Source organism: Calliopsis andreniformis, unplaced genomic scaffold, assembly GCF_051401765.1.
Source record: "Calliopsis andreniformis isolate RMS-2024a unplaced genomic scaffold, iyCalAndr_principal scaffold0363, whole genome shotgun sequence".
NCBI classification, from domain to species: Eukaryota; Metazoa; Arthropoda; class Insecta; order Hymenoptera; family Andrenidae; genus Calliopsis; species Calliopsis andreniformis.
The window spans coordinates 107869-124825 of NW_027480772.1; the positions used below are offsets into that span (position 1 = coordinate 107869).

A 16957-nucleotide genomic window follows, 5' to 3' on the forward strand; every position below is an offset into this window, starting at 1 on the left:
ATTGATATATATGATATATATGATTGATATATATGATATATATGATTGATATATATGATATATATGAATTGATATAAATATATATGATTGATATATGATATGATATATATGATTGATATATATGATATATATGATTGATATATGATATATATGATTGATATATAATTGATATATATGATTGATATATATGATATATATGATTAGATATATGATATATATGATTGATATATTATATGATTGATATATATGATATATATGATTGATATATATGATATATATGGTTGATATATATATGATTGATATATATGATATATATGATTGATATATATGATATATATGATTGATATATATGATATATATGATTGATATATATGATATATATGATTGATATATACGATATATATGATTGATATATATATATATATATGATTGGTATATATGATATATATGATTGATATATATATGATTGATATATATGATATATATGATTGATATATATATGATTCATATATATGATATATATGATTGATATATTTATGATTCATATATATGATATATATGATTGATATATATGATATACATGATTGATATATATATTATTGATATATATGATATATATGATTGATATATATGATATATATGATTGATATATATTATATATATGATTGATATATATGATATATATGATTGATATATATGATACATATGATTGATATATATGATATATAGGATGGATATATAAATGATTGATATATATATGATTGATATATATGATATATATGATTGATATATATATGATTGATATATATGATATATATGATTGATATATATATGATTGATATATATGATATATATGGTTGATATATATATGATTGATATATATGATATATATGATTGATATATCTGACATATATGATTGATATATATGATATATATGATTGATATATATGATACATATGATTGATATATATGATATATAGGATGGATATATAAATGATTGATATATATATGATTGATATATATGATATATATGATTGATATATATGATATATATGATTGATATATATATATGATTGATATATATGATATATATGATTGATATATATGATATAATGATTGATATATATGATTGATATATATGATATATATGATTGATATATATGATTGATATATATGATATATATGATTGATATATATGATTGATATATATGATATATATGATTGATATATATGATATATATGATTGATATATATGATATATATGATTGATATATATATATATATATATATATATATATATATATATATGATTGGTATATATGATATATATGATTGATATATATATGATTGATATATATGATATATATGATTGATATAATATGATTCATATATGATATATATGATTGATATATTTGATTCATATATATGATATATATGATTGATAATATATATGATTGATATATATGATATATATGATTGATATATATATTATTGATATATATGATATATATGATTGATATATATGATATATATGATTGATATATATTATATATATGATTGATATATATGATATATATGATTGATATATATGATACATATGATTGATATATATGATATATAGGATGGATATATAAATGATTGATATATATATGATTGATATATATGATATATATGATTGATATATATATGATTGATATATATGATATATATGATTGATATATATATGATTGATATATATGATATATATGGTTGATATATATATGATTGATATATATGATATATATGATTGATATATATGACATATATGATTGATATATATGATATATATATTGATATATATGATACATATGATTGATATATATGATATATAGGATGGATATATAAATGATTGATATATATATGATTGATATATATGATATATATGATTGATATATATGATATATATGATTGATATATATGATATATATGATTGATATATATATATGATTGATATATATGATATATATGATTGATATATATGATATATATGATTGATATATATGATTGATATATATGATATATATGATTGATATATATGATTGATATATATGATTGATATATATGATATATATGATTGATATATATGATTGATATATATGATATATATGATTGATATATATGATATATATGATTGATATATATTATATATATGATTGATATATATGATATATATGATTGATATATATGATATATGTGATTGATATATATGATATATATGATTGATATATATGATATATATGATTGATATATATGATATATATGATTGATATATATGATATATATGATTGATATATATGATATATATGATTGATATATATGATATATATGATTGATATATATGATATATATGATTGATATATATGATATATATGATTCATATATATGATATATATGATTGATATATATGATTGATATATATGATATATATTATTGATATATATGATATATATGATTGATATATATGATATATATGATTGATATATGTGATATATGTGATTGATATATATGATATATATGATTGATATATATGATATATACGATTGATATATATGATATATATGATTGATATATATGATATATATGATTGATATATATGATATATATGATTGATATATATATGATTGATATATATGATATATATGATTGATATATATGATATATATGGTTGATATATATATATATGATTGATATATATGATATATATGGTTGATATATATATGATTGATATATATATGATTGATATATATATGATTGATATATATATGATTGATATATATATGATTGATATATATGATATATATGATTGATATATATGATATATATGATTGATATATATATGATTGATATATATATGATTGATATATATATGATTGATATATATGATATATATGATTGATATATATGATATATATGATTGATATATATGATATATATGATTGATATATATATATATGATTGGTATATATGATATATATGATTGATATATATGATACATATGATTGATATATATGATATATAGGATGGATATATAAATGATTGATATATATATGATTGATATATATGATATATATGATTGATATATATATGATTGATATATATGATATATATGATTGATATATATATATGATTGATATATATGATATATATGATTGATATATATGATATATATGATTGATATATATGATTGATATATATGATATATATGATTGATATATATGATATATACGATTGATATATATGATATATATGATTGATATATATGATATATATGATTGATATATATGATATATATGATTGATATATATATGATTGATATATATATGATTGATATATATGATATATATGATTGATATATATGATATATATGATAGATATATATGATATATATGGTTGATATATATATGATTGATATATATGATATATATGATTGATATATATGATATATATGATTGATATATATGATATATATGATTGATATATATGATATATATGATTGATATATATGATATATATGACTGATATATATACGATTGATATATATATGATATATATGATTGATATATATACGATTGATATATATGATATATATGATTGATATATATACGATTGATATATATGATATATATGATTGATATATATATGATTGATATATATATGATTGATATATATATGATTGATATATATATGATTGATATATATATGATTGATATATATATGATTGATATATATGATATATATGATTGATATATATGATATATATGATTGATATATATGATATATATGATTGATATATATATGATTGATATATATGATATATATGATTGATATATATGATCTATATGATTGATATATATATATATGATTGATATATATGATATATATGATTGATATATATGATATATATGATTGATATATATGATATATATGATTGATATGATATATATGATTGATATATATATATGATTGATATATATATGATTGATATATATGATATATATGATTGATATATATATGATTGATATATATGATATATATGGTTGATATATATATGATTGATATATATGATATATATGATTGATATATATGATATATATGATTGATATATATGATATATATGATTGATATATATGATATATATGATTGATATATATGATATATATGATTGATATATATATGATTGATATATATGATATATATGATTGATATATATATATATATATATATGATTGGTATATATGATATATATGATTGATATATATATGATTGATATATATGATATATATGATTGATATATATATGATTCATATATATGATATATATGATTGATATATTTATGATTCATATATATGATATATATGATTGATATATATATGATTGATATATATGATATATATGATTGATATATATATTATTGATATATATGATATATATGATTGATATATATGATATATATGATTGATATATATTATATATATGATTGATATATATGATATATATGATTGATATATATGATACATATGATTGATATATATGATATATAGGATGGATATATAAATGATTGATATATATATGATTGATATATATGATATATATGATTAATATATATATGATTGATATATATGATATATATGATTGATATATATATGATTGATATATATATGATTGATATATATGATATATATGGTTGATATATATATGATTGATATATATGATATATATGATTGATATATATGACATATATGATTGATATATATGATATATATGATTGATATATATGATACATATGATTGATATATATGATATATAGGATGGATATATAAATGATTGATATATATATGATTGATATATATATGATATATATGATTGATATATATATGATTGATATATATGATATATATGATTGATATATATATATGATTGATATATATGATATATATGATATATATGATTGATATATATGATTGATATATATGATATATATGATTGATATATATGATATATATGATTGATATATATGATTGATATATATGATATATATGATTGATATATATGATTGATATATATGATATATATTATTGATATATATGATATATATGATTGATATATATGATTGATATATATGATATATATTATTGATATATATGATATATATGATTGATATATATGATATATATGATTGATATATATGATATATATGATTGATATATATGATACATATGATTGGTATATATGATATATATGATTGATATATATATATGATTGATATATATGATATATATGATTGATATATATATGATTCATATATATGATATATATGATTGATATATTTATGATTCATATATATGATATATATGATTGATATATATATGATTGATATATATGATATATATGATTGATATATATATTATTGATATATATGATATATATGATTGATATATATGATATATATGATTGATATATATTATATATATGATTGATATATATGATATATATGATTGATATATATGATACATATGATTGATATATATGATATATATGATTGATATATATGACATATATGATTGATATATATACGATTGATATATATGATATATATGGTTGATATATATATGATTGGTATATATGATATATATGATTGATATATATATATATGATTGATATATATGATATATATGATTGATATATATATGATTCATATATATGATATATATGATTGATATTGTTGTGGATAGGTATAAGTGTGTTCTTTTTGTTGCGGAAAGGTAAGAGAGTGTGGAGTGTGATTGACTCACTCGCATCGTGGTACGGATTATGTTTAGTTCAAAGTGAACTAAAAGAAGCTCGCCAAGGAACACCGTTTCCAAATTATCCGAGAAGCTCTGAATGGAGTGAATGCTTCCGCGTCCAATGTGAGTGCGTTGACGTGATCAAAACATTGTAAGATGATTGAATCCGATGAATGTGTAAGATTAAGCGCGAAATTGTATGAGGATGAGAATATACGCGGCTAGGAAGGTCCAAAAAAAGAGCCATAGCGGGGGGGTCCGGAGTGAAAATTAATGTCCCGACATGTATGCATCTGCGGATGAATTGGCTTCAAACGCGCGGGTTTACCCTAAAAAACGCGCGAATTCTCGCTGACAGAAACACTCGACTACGCAGCAGCGTTTAGTCGTGGTTCAAGCCAAGCGTGCAAAGGTAGACGTGAAAACGTCGACTTTAGGCCGCCATAAACCTCAAGAGGGAGGCCGTCTCCCTGAGTGTGAAGGTTAAAAAGCGTGCACGGTGAGATCAAAAATGGTCAATCCGGGGCCGCCAGGCTACAGGAAAAGTCACGAGAATCGCTAATGGGGTTAATTGAAAATATTTATGTTTAATGACAAGTTTGGGTCACGACGGGTCGACCGCTCTGGCTCTCCGGTTACCTGCGAAACAATGGCGCTAAGGAGATATAAACTGTGAGGATCAGTATGAAAGAATCAATCGATCAGCAATAAGCCCTGTGTGTGGACAAATAAAGAGAAGAGAGGCAATTCTTTTCCTGTACATTTTTGGTGCCGAAACCCGGGACTTTCGCCGGTTGAGAATAGGAAAGGTGTCCGATATTCAGTGAGCGGGTTTCTCGCGAGTGCGATTTGGGAAGATTTGTTGCTCCATGGCTCGGGGAAGCAAGAAGAGAGCCGCGCCAGGACCAGCGGCAGCAACTCGTGGACAGGCAAAGAGGTCACGAAATTTGAGCGGAGAAGAAATGGCGAGGACCTCCGGCGAGCAATCCGGTGAAGAACGTGCAGGTCCCTCCGGTATTCAAATGGGTCTGAGGAGACGTCCATCGTCGGAAAGGAGGAGGTCGCAGTCAAGAGATACCGAAGAGGAGCAACGACAATCCAGCGTAGTGCAGATGGCGGCCCCCGTTACAGACACGTCCTCGAGATCCTTGGTTGCCGGAAACAACATGCGTGCCTACATGGATGAGGAACCTAGAGCAGCAGTCGCTGGTGACAGATTCCAGGAGTGGGTAAATAGTACGGCTCTTCCAGGAGAACGTAATAATGAACAACCGCGACCCGCGATCGACCCAACCGCGCGTTTGGTGGATGCGATAGAGTCCACTTTGCGTGTAATACGCGATGCATCTGTAGTCGGAGAGGGCTCGCGAGTCGCGAACCGCCTGACATTAGCAGGTTCGTTGCCTAAATTCGCAGGGGACCCGTTAGAATGGCTCCACTTCAAAGAAACATACGATTTAACTTCGGAAATGGGGGCGTATACAGACCGCGAAAATATTGTGAGGCTTTTTGCGGCACTAAAAGGTGAAGCAAGGGATGCAGTAAGCACGTTGCTGGCGACGGGTCAAGACGCAGCGACTATTATGCGTACCCTTGAGCTGAATTTCGGTAATAAGAACATAATAGCGCGAAAAATCATCGCAGATATCAGGGAATTACCGGAACTAGACACTGGTAAAATAAATATAGCACAGTTCGCAACGAAACTCCGAGGTGCAGTCACAGCTTTCCGATCTCTCAAACTTATAGGGTATCTACATAGCCCCGATTTGATACAAAATGTGGGAAGTAAATTACCATCCGCTCTTAGATACGCGTATCACAAATATTCGGCAGAAGCACCCCAGGAGAAAACAGAACTCGAAAAATTGTCGGATTTTGTGTACAAAGAAGCTGAGCTCGCTGTGGCAGCAGGTGTATTTGGCCTAGAACCTAGGTCGACGTCAACGTCGCAAATGACGATTGTCTCGAAGGGCCGTGGCGGAGCGAGAAAACCGATTGCTTCAAGCGCGAAAGTGTTCGGAGTCAGCGCAACGAGTGCCCGTAAGAGTTCCATCGGGAAGTCAGTCCCCAGCTGCGTATTTTGCGATAGATCAAACCATAGATCGGCGGAATGCAGAGGGTTTGCGCGCGAGGGGGTGGCTCGGCGATGGTTCTTAGTGAAAAAACATAAGCTTTGCTTCAAATGTTTGTGTGAGGGACATGTCCGCGGAGACTGCAGAGACACTAACTGTTCGGTCTGTAGAGGGAACCACCACAGCCTTCTGCATGATCCGAGATCCTGTTATAGAGCAGCGAGAAGGGCGAGCAAACCGACCACCCGAGAGACTCGCACTCGAGACACATCGCGAACAGAGGTCAATGTGGCCAACGCGACCGAAGAGATTTGACTAGAGTTACCGCGTGTCTTACTAAAGATATTACCCGTTCGGATAGTAGGGCCGAAAAATGCTGTAAACACGTTCGCCTTATTGGACGAGGGCTCGACAATAACGTTGATCGATCGTAAGATATCTCGAGACGTAGGCGCAATAGGAAGGCCTATGAAAATAGCTTTAAAGAGTATCGATCCTAGATCGAAGATTATGCCCGACTGTGAGAGGGTCGAATTTGAAATAGAAGGAGCCTTTAGTTTGTATAAAATAAACAGAGCCGTCGCGGTAAGTGTGCTGAGTCTTCCTGTCCAGTCCATTTCAGGAAACATCGCGCGATACGTTAGGGCTGTCGAAAATGTAGACATAAAATCCTACCACGATGCACGGCCCACGATACTTATTGGACAAGACAACTGGGACTTGATAGTTGCTCGAGAATTACGTGAGATGGTAGGAAGGAGCCTCGCGCTTTCGCGCTGTTCCTTGGGATGGGCGTTGCATGGGCTTGTGACGGGCTGCGGAGCGTCAGGAACGACTTTGAATACGTACGGGACGCAGCAGATGGACCGAGGGGATCCAGACGGGGACATCGCGCTTGATCCCAACGAACACCTGGACCAATTGATTCGGCAATATTTTGAAATAGACAGTCTCGGAGTTTGCGAAAAAATGAAAAACGCTAATGAACACGAACGCGCGCTAAGGTTATTGGATGAGACAAGCCGTCGCGTAGGAAAATCATGGGAAGCAGGTCTACTGTGGAACGAAAAGTGCGCGCCGAACGTAAATGGTAAAATCGTCGCACAAAAGAGGCTTATATCGTTAGAAAGGAAACTCGATCGCGAACCGGAGTACGCGTCATTATATCACGCGGAGATGGAGCGCTTTATTGAAAATGGTTACGCGGTGAAGGTAAATGACCGAGTAACTACATCACGACCGTGGTACTTGCCGCATTTTGGAGTGCGAAGCAGTACTAAGCCGGGAAAAGTTCGGCTCGTGTTCGATGCTGCCGCGAAGACGACGGGGGTCAGTTTAAACGACCAACTCGAATCCGGGCCGGATTTGTTACAATCGCTGCCAGGTATATTGTTGCGTTTCAGACTACATGAATGTGCGTTTAAAGCGGATATAAAAGACATGTTCCTGCGGATAAAGATTAGAGAAGAGGATCGTGGAGCGCAAAGGTTTCTGTGGCGTGGTAAGAATAGGCAAGGAAGCCCGGAAACCTACGAAATGACGCGTTTGATATTCGGGGCGAAGTCGTCGCCGTGTACCGCGATATACGTAAAAAATAAAAACGCCCGCGAGAATGCCGGGTTGTATCCTGATGCGGTGAAAAGTATCATCAACGATAGCTACATGGATGATTATTTAGCGAGTCGGAGGACTAGTGAAGAGGCCAAGAGACTTATTCGCGACGTAATTAGAATTAATTCTGAGGCAGATTTTGAAATGCACGACTGGGCCAGCAATGTCGTGGGTCTAGTGAGTTCGATACCGGAAATTCCACGACCGGGTAATGAGAAGGGGATGCGCTTGTGTGACCGAGGGGGAGAGAGAGTATTAGGCCTTATATGGGACACGCAAAACGATAAGCTAGAATTCAATGTAGGAATGGCGAGAATTCCGAAGAAAATACTAATGGGGACGATTAAACCAACTAAGCGAGAATTTCTTCGGATAATTATGTCGGTGTACGATCCATTGGGCTTCCTCTCACCATTTACGCTCAATGCGAAAATATTAATGCAGGAAGTATGGCGCAGCGGTATAGGGTGGGACCACCAACTAAGGGACGACGAACAGATAGGCTGGTTGTCGTGGCTGAAAGGCCTAATGAACATAAAGAATTGTCGGGTACCGCGTTGCTATGTACCGGCGGGATTTCATTACGGCGATACGCAGATACACGTGTTCTGTGATGCAAGCCTGAAGGGCTACGCAGCGGTCGCTTACTTGCGGGTAGCAACGGAAAGCGGGACGCGGGTGGCGCTAGTTATGGCGAAGACGAGGGTAGCACCTTTAAAACCGTTATCCGTGCCACGATTGGAACTACAGGCTGCATTGTTAGGGGCGAGGTTAGCGAAAACGGTTACGGAGGAGCTTAAGATCGACGTGAACCGACGATATTTATGGTCCGATTCCATCACAGTCATTCGGTGGATAAAGTCGGAACCGCGGATACGCCAAGTATTCGTCGCTCATCGATTAGGCGAAATTGGCGAGCTGACGTTGAGTTCAGAGTGGCGATGGGTCCCGTCCAGATTGAATCCTGCCGACGATGCGACTCGCTGGTCTAGCGAGGCCTTGGATCCTGCGGGACGTTGGTTCGTGGGCCCAGAGTTTTTGCAACTTGCGGAGTCTAATTGGCCAACGGACAGACCCATAGACGAGGCGGAGAAGATAGCAATTGACGGCATGGAGTTACGAAAAGCACAAGTGTATGTCACACACAGTGCTGAGTACGAAATTCCGCTCGTCGCGAAATTTCTGGGATGGCCAGGGTTGCTTGTAGTTGCGCGACGGGTAAGAGCGGCGTTTAATCGTTGGAAGGGAAAAGCGCAAGCGCAGATTACAGTAGAGACGGTGAGCGAGGCGGAAAACTATTGGTACCGCGTGATACAATCTGACGTTTTCGCGGATGAACTGAAGGCATTAATGACCGGAAAAAGTGTTAACAAGGGAAGCCGAATTGTAGCGTTAAAACCGTTCCTAGACGCAATTGGAATATTGAGAGCGAGTGGACGGGTAATTAAACTCGCAGACGAGGAGTTCTGCAACCAACCAATAATTTTAGACGCCAAACATGCCGCAACTAGATTGCTGATACAAAATTACCACCGACGATATTATCATGGAAGCAATAACACGGTCGTCAATGAAATGCGGCAGAAGTATTACATAATCGGTCTTAGACGCGTGCTACGCTCGTTAATAAGCAAGTGTATTATATGTCGGCTGAGGCGGGCGAAACCTCAGAACCCGACAATGTCCGCTTTGCCAGCTGGACGCGTCGCGCTTGGACAAAGACCATTTAGACACTGTGGCGTTGATTACTTTGGCCCGATGTTAGTTAAGATCGGAAGGCGTAGAGAAAAACGCTGGGGAGTACTTTTTACTTGCCTTACCACGCGAGCGATTCACTTAGAGTTGGCCAACAGTCTGAGCGCGAGCTCTGCCATTATGGCTCTGCAACGATTTGCAGCACGTAGAGGCACGCCATTAGTCGTTTATAGCGACAACGGTACGAACTTCAAGGGTGCGAGTAAAGAACTTCGGGATGCGACCAAGGCAATCGATACCGAAGCCTTGGTGGACCATGCATTAAGTAAACAAATAAAATGGGTATTTAACCCACCGGACGCGCCCCATATGGGCGGAGCATGGGAGAGGTTGATTCGGTCGGTAAAGGTGGCCCTGAATGCAACCCTGCGAAATCAAGTTCCCAGCGAGGAAGTTTTAAGCACGTTACTGGTAGAGATTGAACATTCGGTCAATTCGCGACCGCTGACAGACGTGTCCTTGGATCCGCGAGATGAGGAAGCGCTGACCCCGAATCACTTCCTCATAGGAGCATCATCCGGCGAGATAAAGATAAAGAAGTATGATCTACAAGCGACCTGCCTGAGAAAACAGTGGCAAATCGCGCAATCCTTCGCCAACGCGTACTGGCGGCGTTGGCTGCGTGAGTATCTACCCGGATTGATACCGCGTGCGAAGTGGCATGAAACAGAAAATTCTCTAGAGAAGGGAGACCTGGTCCTTATCGTCGATCTGCAGGCGCCGCGAAATTTGTGGAAAACAGGGACAGTGACGGAAGTATTCCCTGGAGCGGACGGCGTAGTTAGGATCGCGAAAGTGCGCACCTCGGCGGGCGTATTCACACGACCCGCGCGAAAATTAAATAGATTAAGTGGTTCAAGTGAACAACGGGGCTAGCATAGCTGGAAAGTAATGGAGCTCGGATGATAATTTGCTATTCGCAAAGAAAAATTAATTATTATTATTTTTGGTTGATATAAAAATTAGGTGCTAAGCCTCCTAGTTCAATTAACTCCAAGAAGAAAGAAGCATTTGTTTGAATTAAAAATTAAATATGTTTAATTTGAGGGGGAGAATGTTGTGGATAGGTATAAGTGTGTTCTTTTTGTTGCGGAAAGGTAAGAGAGTGTGGAGTGTGATTGACTCACTCGCATCGTGGTACGGATTATGTTTAGTTCAAAGTGAACTAAAAGAAGCTCGCCAAGGAACACCGTTTCCAAATTATCCGAGAAGCTCTGAATGGAGTGAATGCTTCCGCGTCCAATGTGAGTGCGTTGACGTGATCAAAACATTGTAAGATGATTGAATCCGATGAATGTGTAAGATTAAGCGCGAAATTGTATGAGGATGAGAATATACGCGGCTAGGAAGGTCCAAAAAAAGAGCCATAGCGGGGGGGTCCGGAGTGAAAATTAATGTCCCGACATGTATGCATCTGCGGATGAATTGGCTTCAAACGCGCGGGTTTACCCTAAAAAACGCGCGAATTCTCGCTGACAGAAACACTCGACTACGCAGCAGCGTTTAGTCGTGGTTCAAGCCAAGCGTGCAAAGGTAGACGTGAAAACGTCGACTTTAGGCCGCCATAAACCTCAAGAGGGAGGCCGTCTCCCTGAGTGTGAAGGTTAAAAAGCGTGCACGGTGAGATCAAAAATGGTCAATCCGGGGCCGCCAGGCTACAGGAAAAGTCACGAGAATCGCTAATGGGGTTAATTGAAAATATTTATGTTTAATGACAAGTTTGGGTCACGACGGGTCGACCGCTCTGGCTCTCCGGTTACCTGCGAAACAATGGCGCTAAGGAGATATAAACTGTGAGGATCAGTATGAAAGAATCAATCGATCAGCAATAAGCCCTGTGTGTGGACAAATAAAGAGAAGAGAGGCAATTCTTTTCCTGTACAGATATATTTATGATTCATATATATGATATATATGATTGATATATATATGATTGATATATATGATATATATGATTGATATATATATGATTGATATATATGATATATATGATTGATATATATGATATATATGATTGATATATATGACATATATGATTGATATATATGATATATATGATTGATATATATGATACATATGATTGATATATATGATATATAGGATGGATATATAAATGATTGATATATATATGATTGATATATATGATATATATGATTGATATATATATGATTGATATATATGATATATATGATTGATATATATATATATATATGATTGATATATATGATATATATGATTGATATATATGATATATATCATTGATATATATGATTGATATATATGATATATATGATTGATATATATGATATATATGATTGATATATATGATATATATGATTGATATATATTATATATATGATTGATATATATGATATATATGATTGATATATGTGATATATGTGATTGATATATATGATATATATGATTGATATATATGATATATATGATTGATATATATGATTGATATATATGATATATATGATTGATATATATGATATATATGATTGATATATGTGATATATATGATTGATATATATGATTGATATATATGATATATATTATTGATATATATGATATATATGATTGATATATATGATATATATGATTGATATATGTGATATATGTGATTGATATATATGATATATATCATTGGTATATATGATATATACGATTGATATATATGATATATATGATTGATATATATGATATATATGATTGATATATATGATATATATGATTGATATATATATGATTGATATATATGATATATATGATTGATATATATGATATATATGATTGATATATATTATATATATGATTGATATATATGATATATATGATTGATATATATTATATATATGATTGATATATATGATATATATTATTGATATATATGATATATATTATTGATATATATGATATATATGATTGATATATATGATATATATGATTGATATATATATGATTGATATATATGATATTGTTACATCCGGCCTTCACCTGGTCCCCTTTTCCGTTGTCAATAAGCGAGAAATGCTGATGCATTTCACAACATTGTTATGAGAGCGAGTGTAACTGACACCGCCGAGCTGATGTAAGAAAATAACAGATAAGCGTTTTACTTTTGGGTATTACGAAGAATGACCCAAAAGGAATATTATAAAGAGCAGGCGAGCCAATCGATCGACGGTCTTTTGTTGGAGTCATTTAGAGTCGTTAGAGTCCTGTAAATCAGGCTCAGCCACCCGGAGATCAGAGCGAATCTCTGACCATCGCCGCGACGCGAGAATTGTAACATCGTAACAGTGAGGGCGTAACGCGTAGCAACGGAATATCGCGTAAAGAGTCGAGGGGAATAGTTAAGAATTCCGCGCAGTTCGAATCCGCCATCTCTTGACCGCGTAGAGTGACTCCGCGAAGTACAAAGTAGAGAAGTGCGCGAGACGAAGGAACTAGCAACGCGAAGCAACCCCGAGCGACCCGCGACCGGCTACACAGCCGAGGTGGCGTCCGCAACTTTATACTCACAAACCTAAGAAGAAGGGGTTGGTATGTAAACAACGAACTACCACATACATTTACAATTGTTAAACCCAAACAAGCAATACAGTTCACTTTCCATCCTCCCCTTCCCTTATTTATAAGAGAAAGTTTACTCAAGGTGTGCTTTAGCACTTTAAAAGAGCAAGAACCCCTAAGGGTGATCTCTGCCGCTCGAGGTCACCACCGTGTAGTTAGGACGTAACAATATATATGATTGATATATATATGATTGATATATATGATATATATGAATGATATATATGATATATACGATTGATATATATGATATATATGATTGATATATATATGATTGATATATATAATATATATGATTGATATATATATGATTGATATATATGATATATATGATTGATATATATGATATATATGATTGATATATATGATATATATGATTGATATATATATGATTGATATATATATGATTGATATATATGATATATATGATTGATATATATATGATTGATATATATGATATATATGGTTGATATATATATATATATGATTGATATATATGATATATATGATTGATACATATATGATTGATATATATGATATATATGATTGATATATATATGATTGATATATATGATATATATGATTGATATATATGATATATATGATTGATATATATACGATTGATATATATGATATATATGATTGATATATATATGATTGATATATATAATATATATGATTGATATATATATGATTGATATATATGATATATATGATTGATATATATGATATATATGATTGATATATATGATATATATGATATATATGATTGATATATATGATATATATTATTGATATATATGATATATATGATTGATATATATGATATATATGATTGATATATGTGATATATGTGATTGATATATATGATATATATGATTGATATATATGATATATACGATTGATATATATGATATATATGATTGATATATATGATATATATGATTGATATATATGATATATATGATTGATATATATATGATTGATATATATGATATATATGATTGATATATATATGATTGATATATATGATATAGATGATTGATATATATATGATTGATATATATGATATATATGGTTGATATATATATGATTGATATATATGATATATATGATTGATATATATGACATATATGATTGATATATATACGATTGATATATATGATATATATGGTTGATATATATATGATTGGTATATATGATATATATGATTGATATATATATATATATGATTGATATATATGATATATATGATTGATATATATATGATTCATATATATGATATATATGATTGATATATTTATGATTCATATATATGATATATATGATTGATATATATATGATTGATATATATGATATATATGATTGATATATATATGATTGATATATATGATATATATGATTGATATATATGATATATATGATTGATATATATGACATATATGATTGATATATACGATATATATGATTGATATATATGATACATATGATTGATATATATGATATATAGGATGGATATATAAATGATTGATATATATGATATATATGATTGATATATATATGATTGATATATATGATATATATGGTTGATATATATATGATTGATATATATGATATATATGATTGATATATATGATATATATGATTGATATATATGATATATATGATTGATATATATGATATATATGATTGATATATATGATATATATGATTGATATATATATGATTGATATATATGATATATATGATTGATATATATATATATATATGATTGGTATATATGATATATATGATTGATATATATGATACATATGATTGATATATATGATATATAGGATGGATATATAAATGATTGATATATATATGATTGATATATATGATATATATGATTGATATATATATGATTGATATATATGATATATATGATTGATATATATATGATTGATATATATGATATATATGATTGATATATATATATGATTGATATATATGATATATATGATTGATATATATGATATATATGATTGATATATATGATTGATATATATGATATATATGATTGATATATATGATATATACGATTGATATATATGATATATATGATTGATATAT

The 16957-nt window shown here is 30.8% G+C and overlaps 1 protein-coding gene across 1 annotated transcript; it reads left to right on the forward strand.

Annotated features, from left to right (window-relative positions):
• Positions 1 to 6694: 6694 nt before the first annotated feature.
• LOC143187842 (uncharacterized) lies at positions 6695 to 12142 on the forward strand. The gene is made up of 2 exons (XM_076392021.1): positions 6695 to 7868; positions 8262 to 12142. Exons 1-2 carry the CDS (start codon positions 6695 to 6697, stop codon positions 12140 to 12142), a joined length of 5055 nt encoding a protein of 1684 aa, XP_076248136.1.
• Positions 12143 to 16957: the final 4815 nt, after the last annotated feature.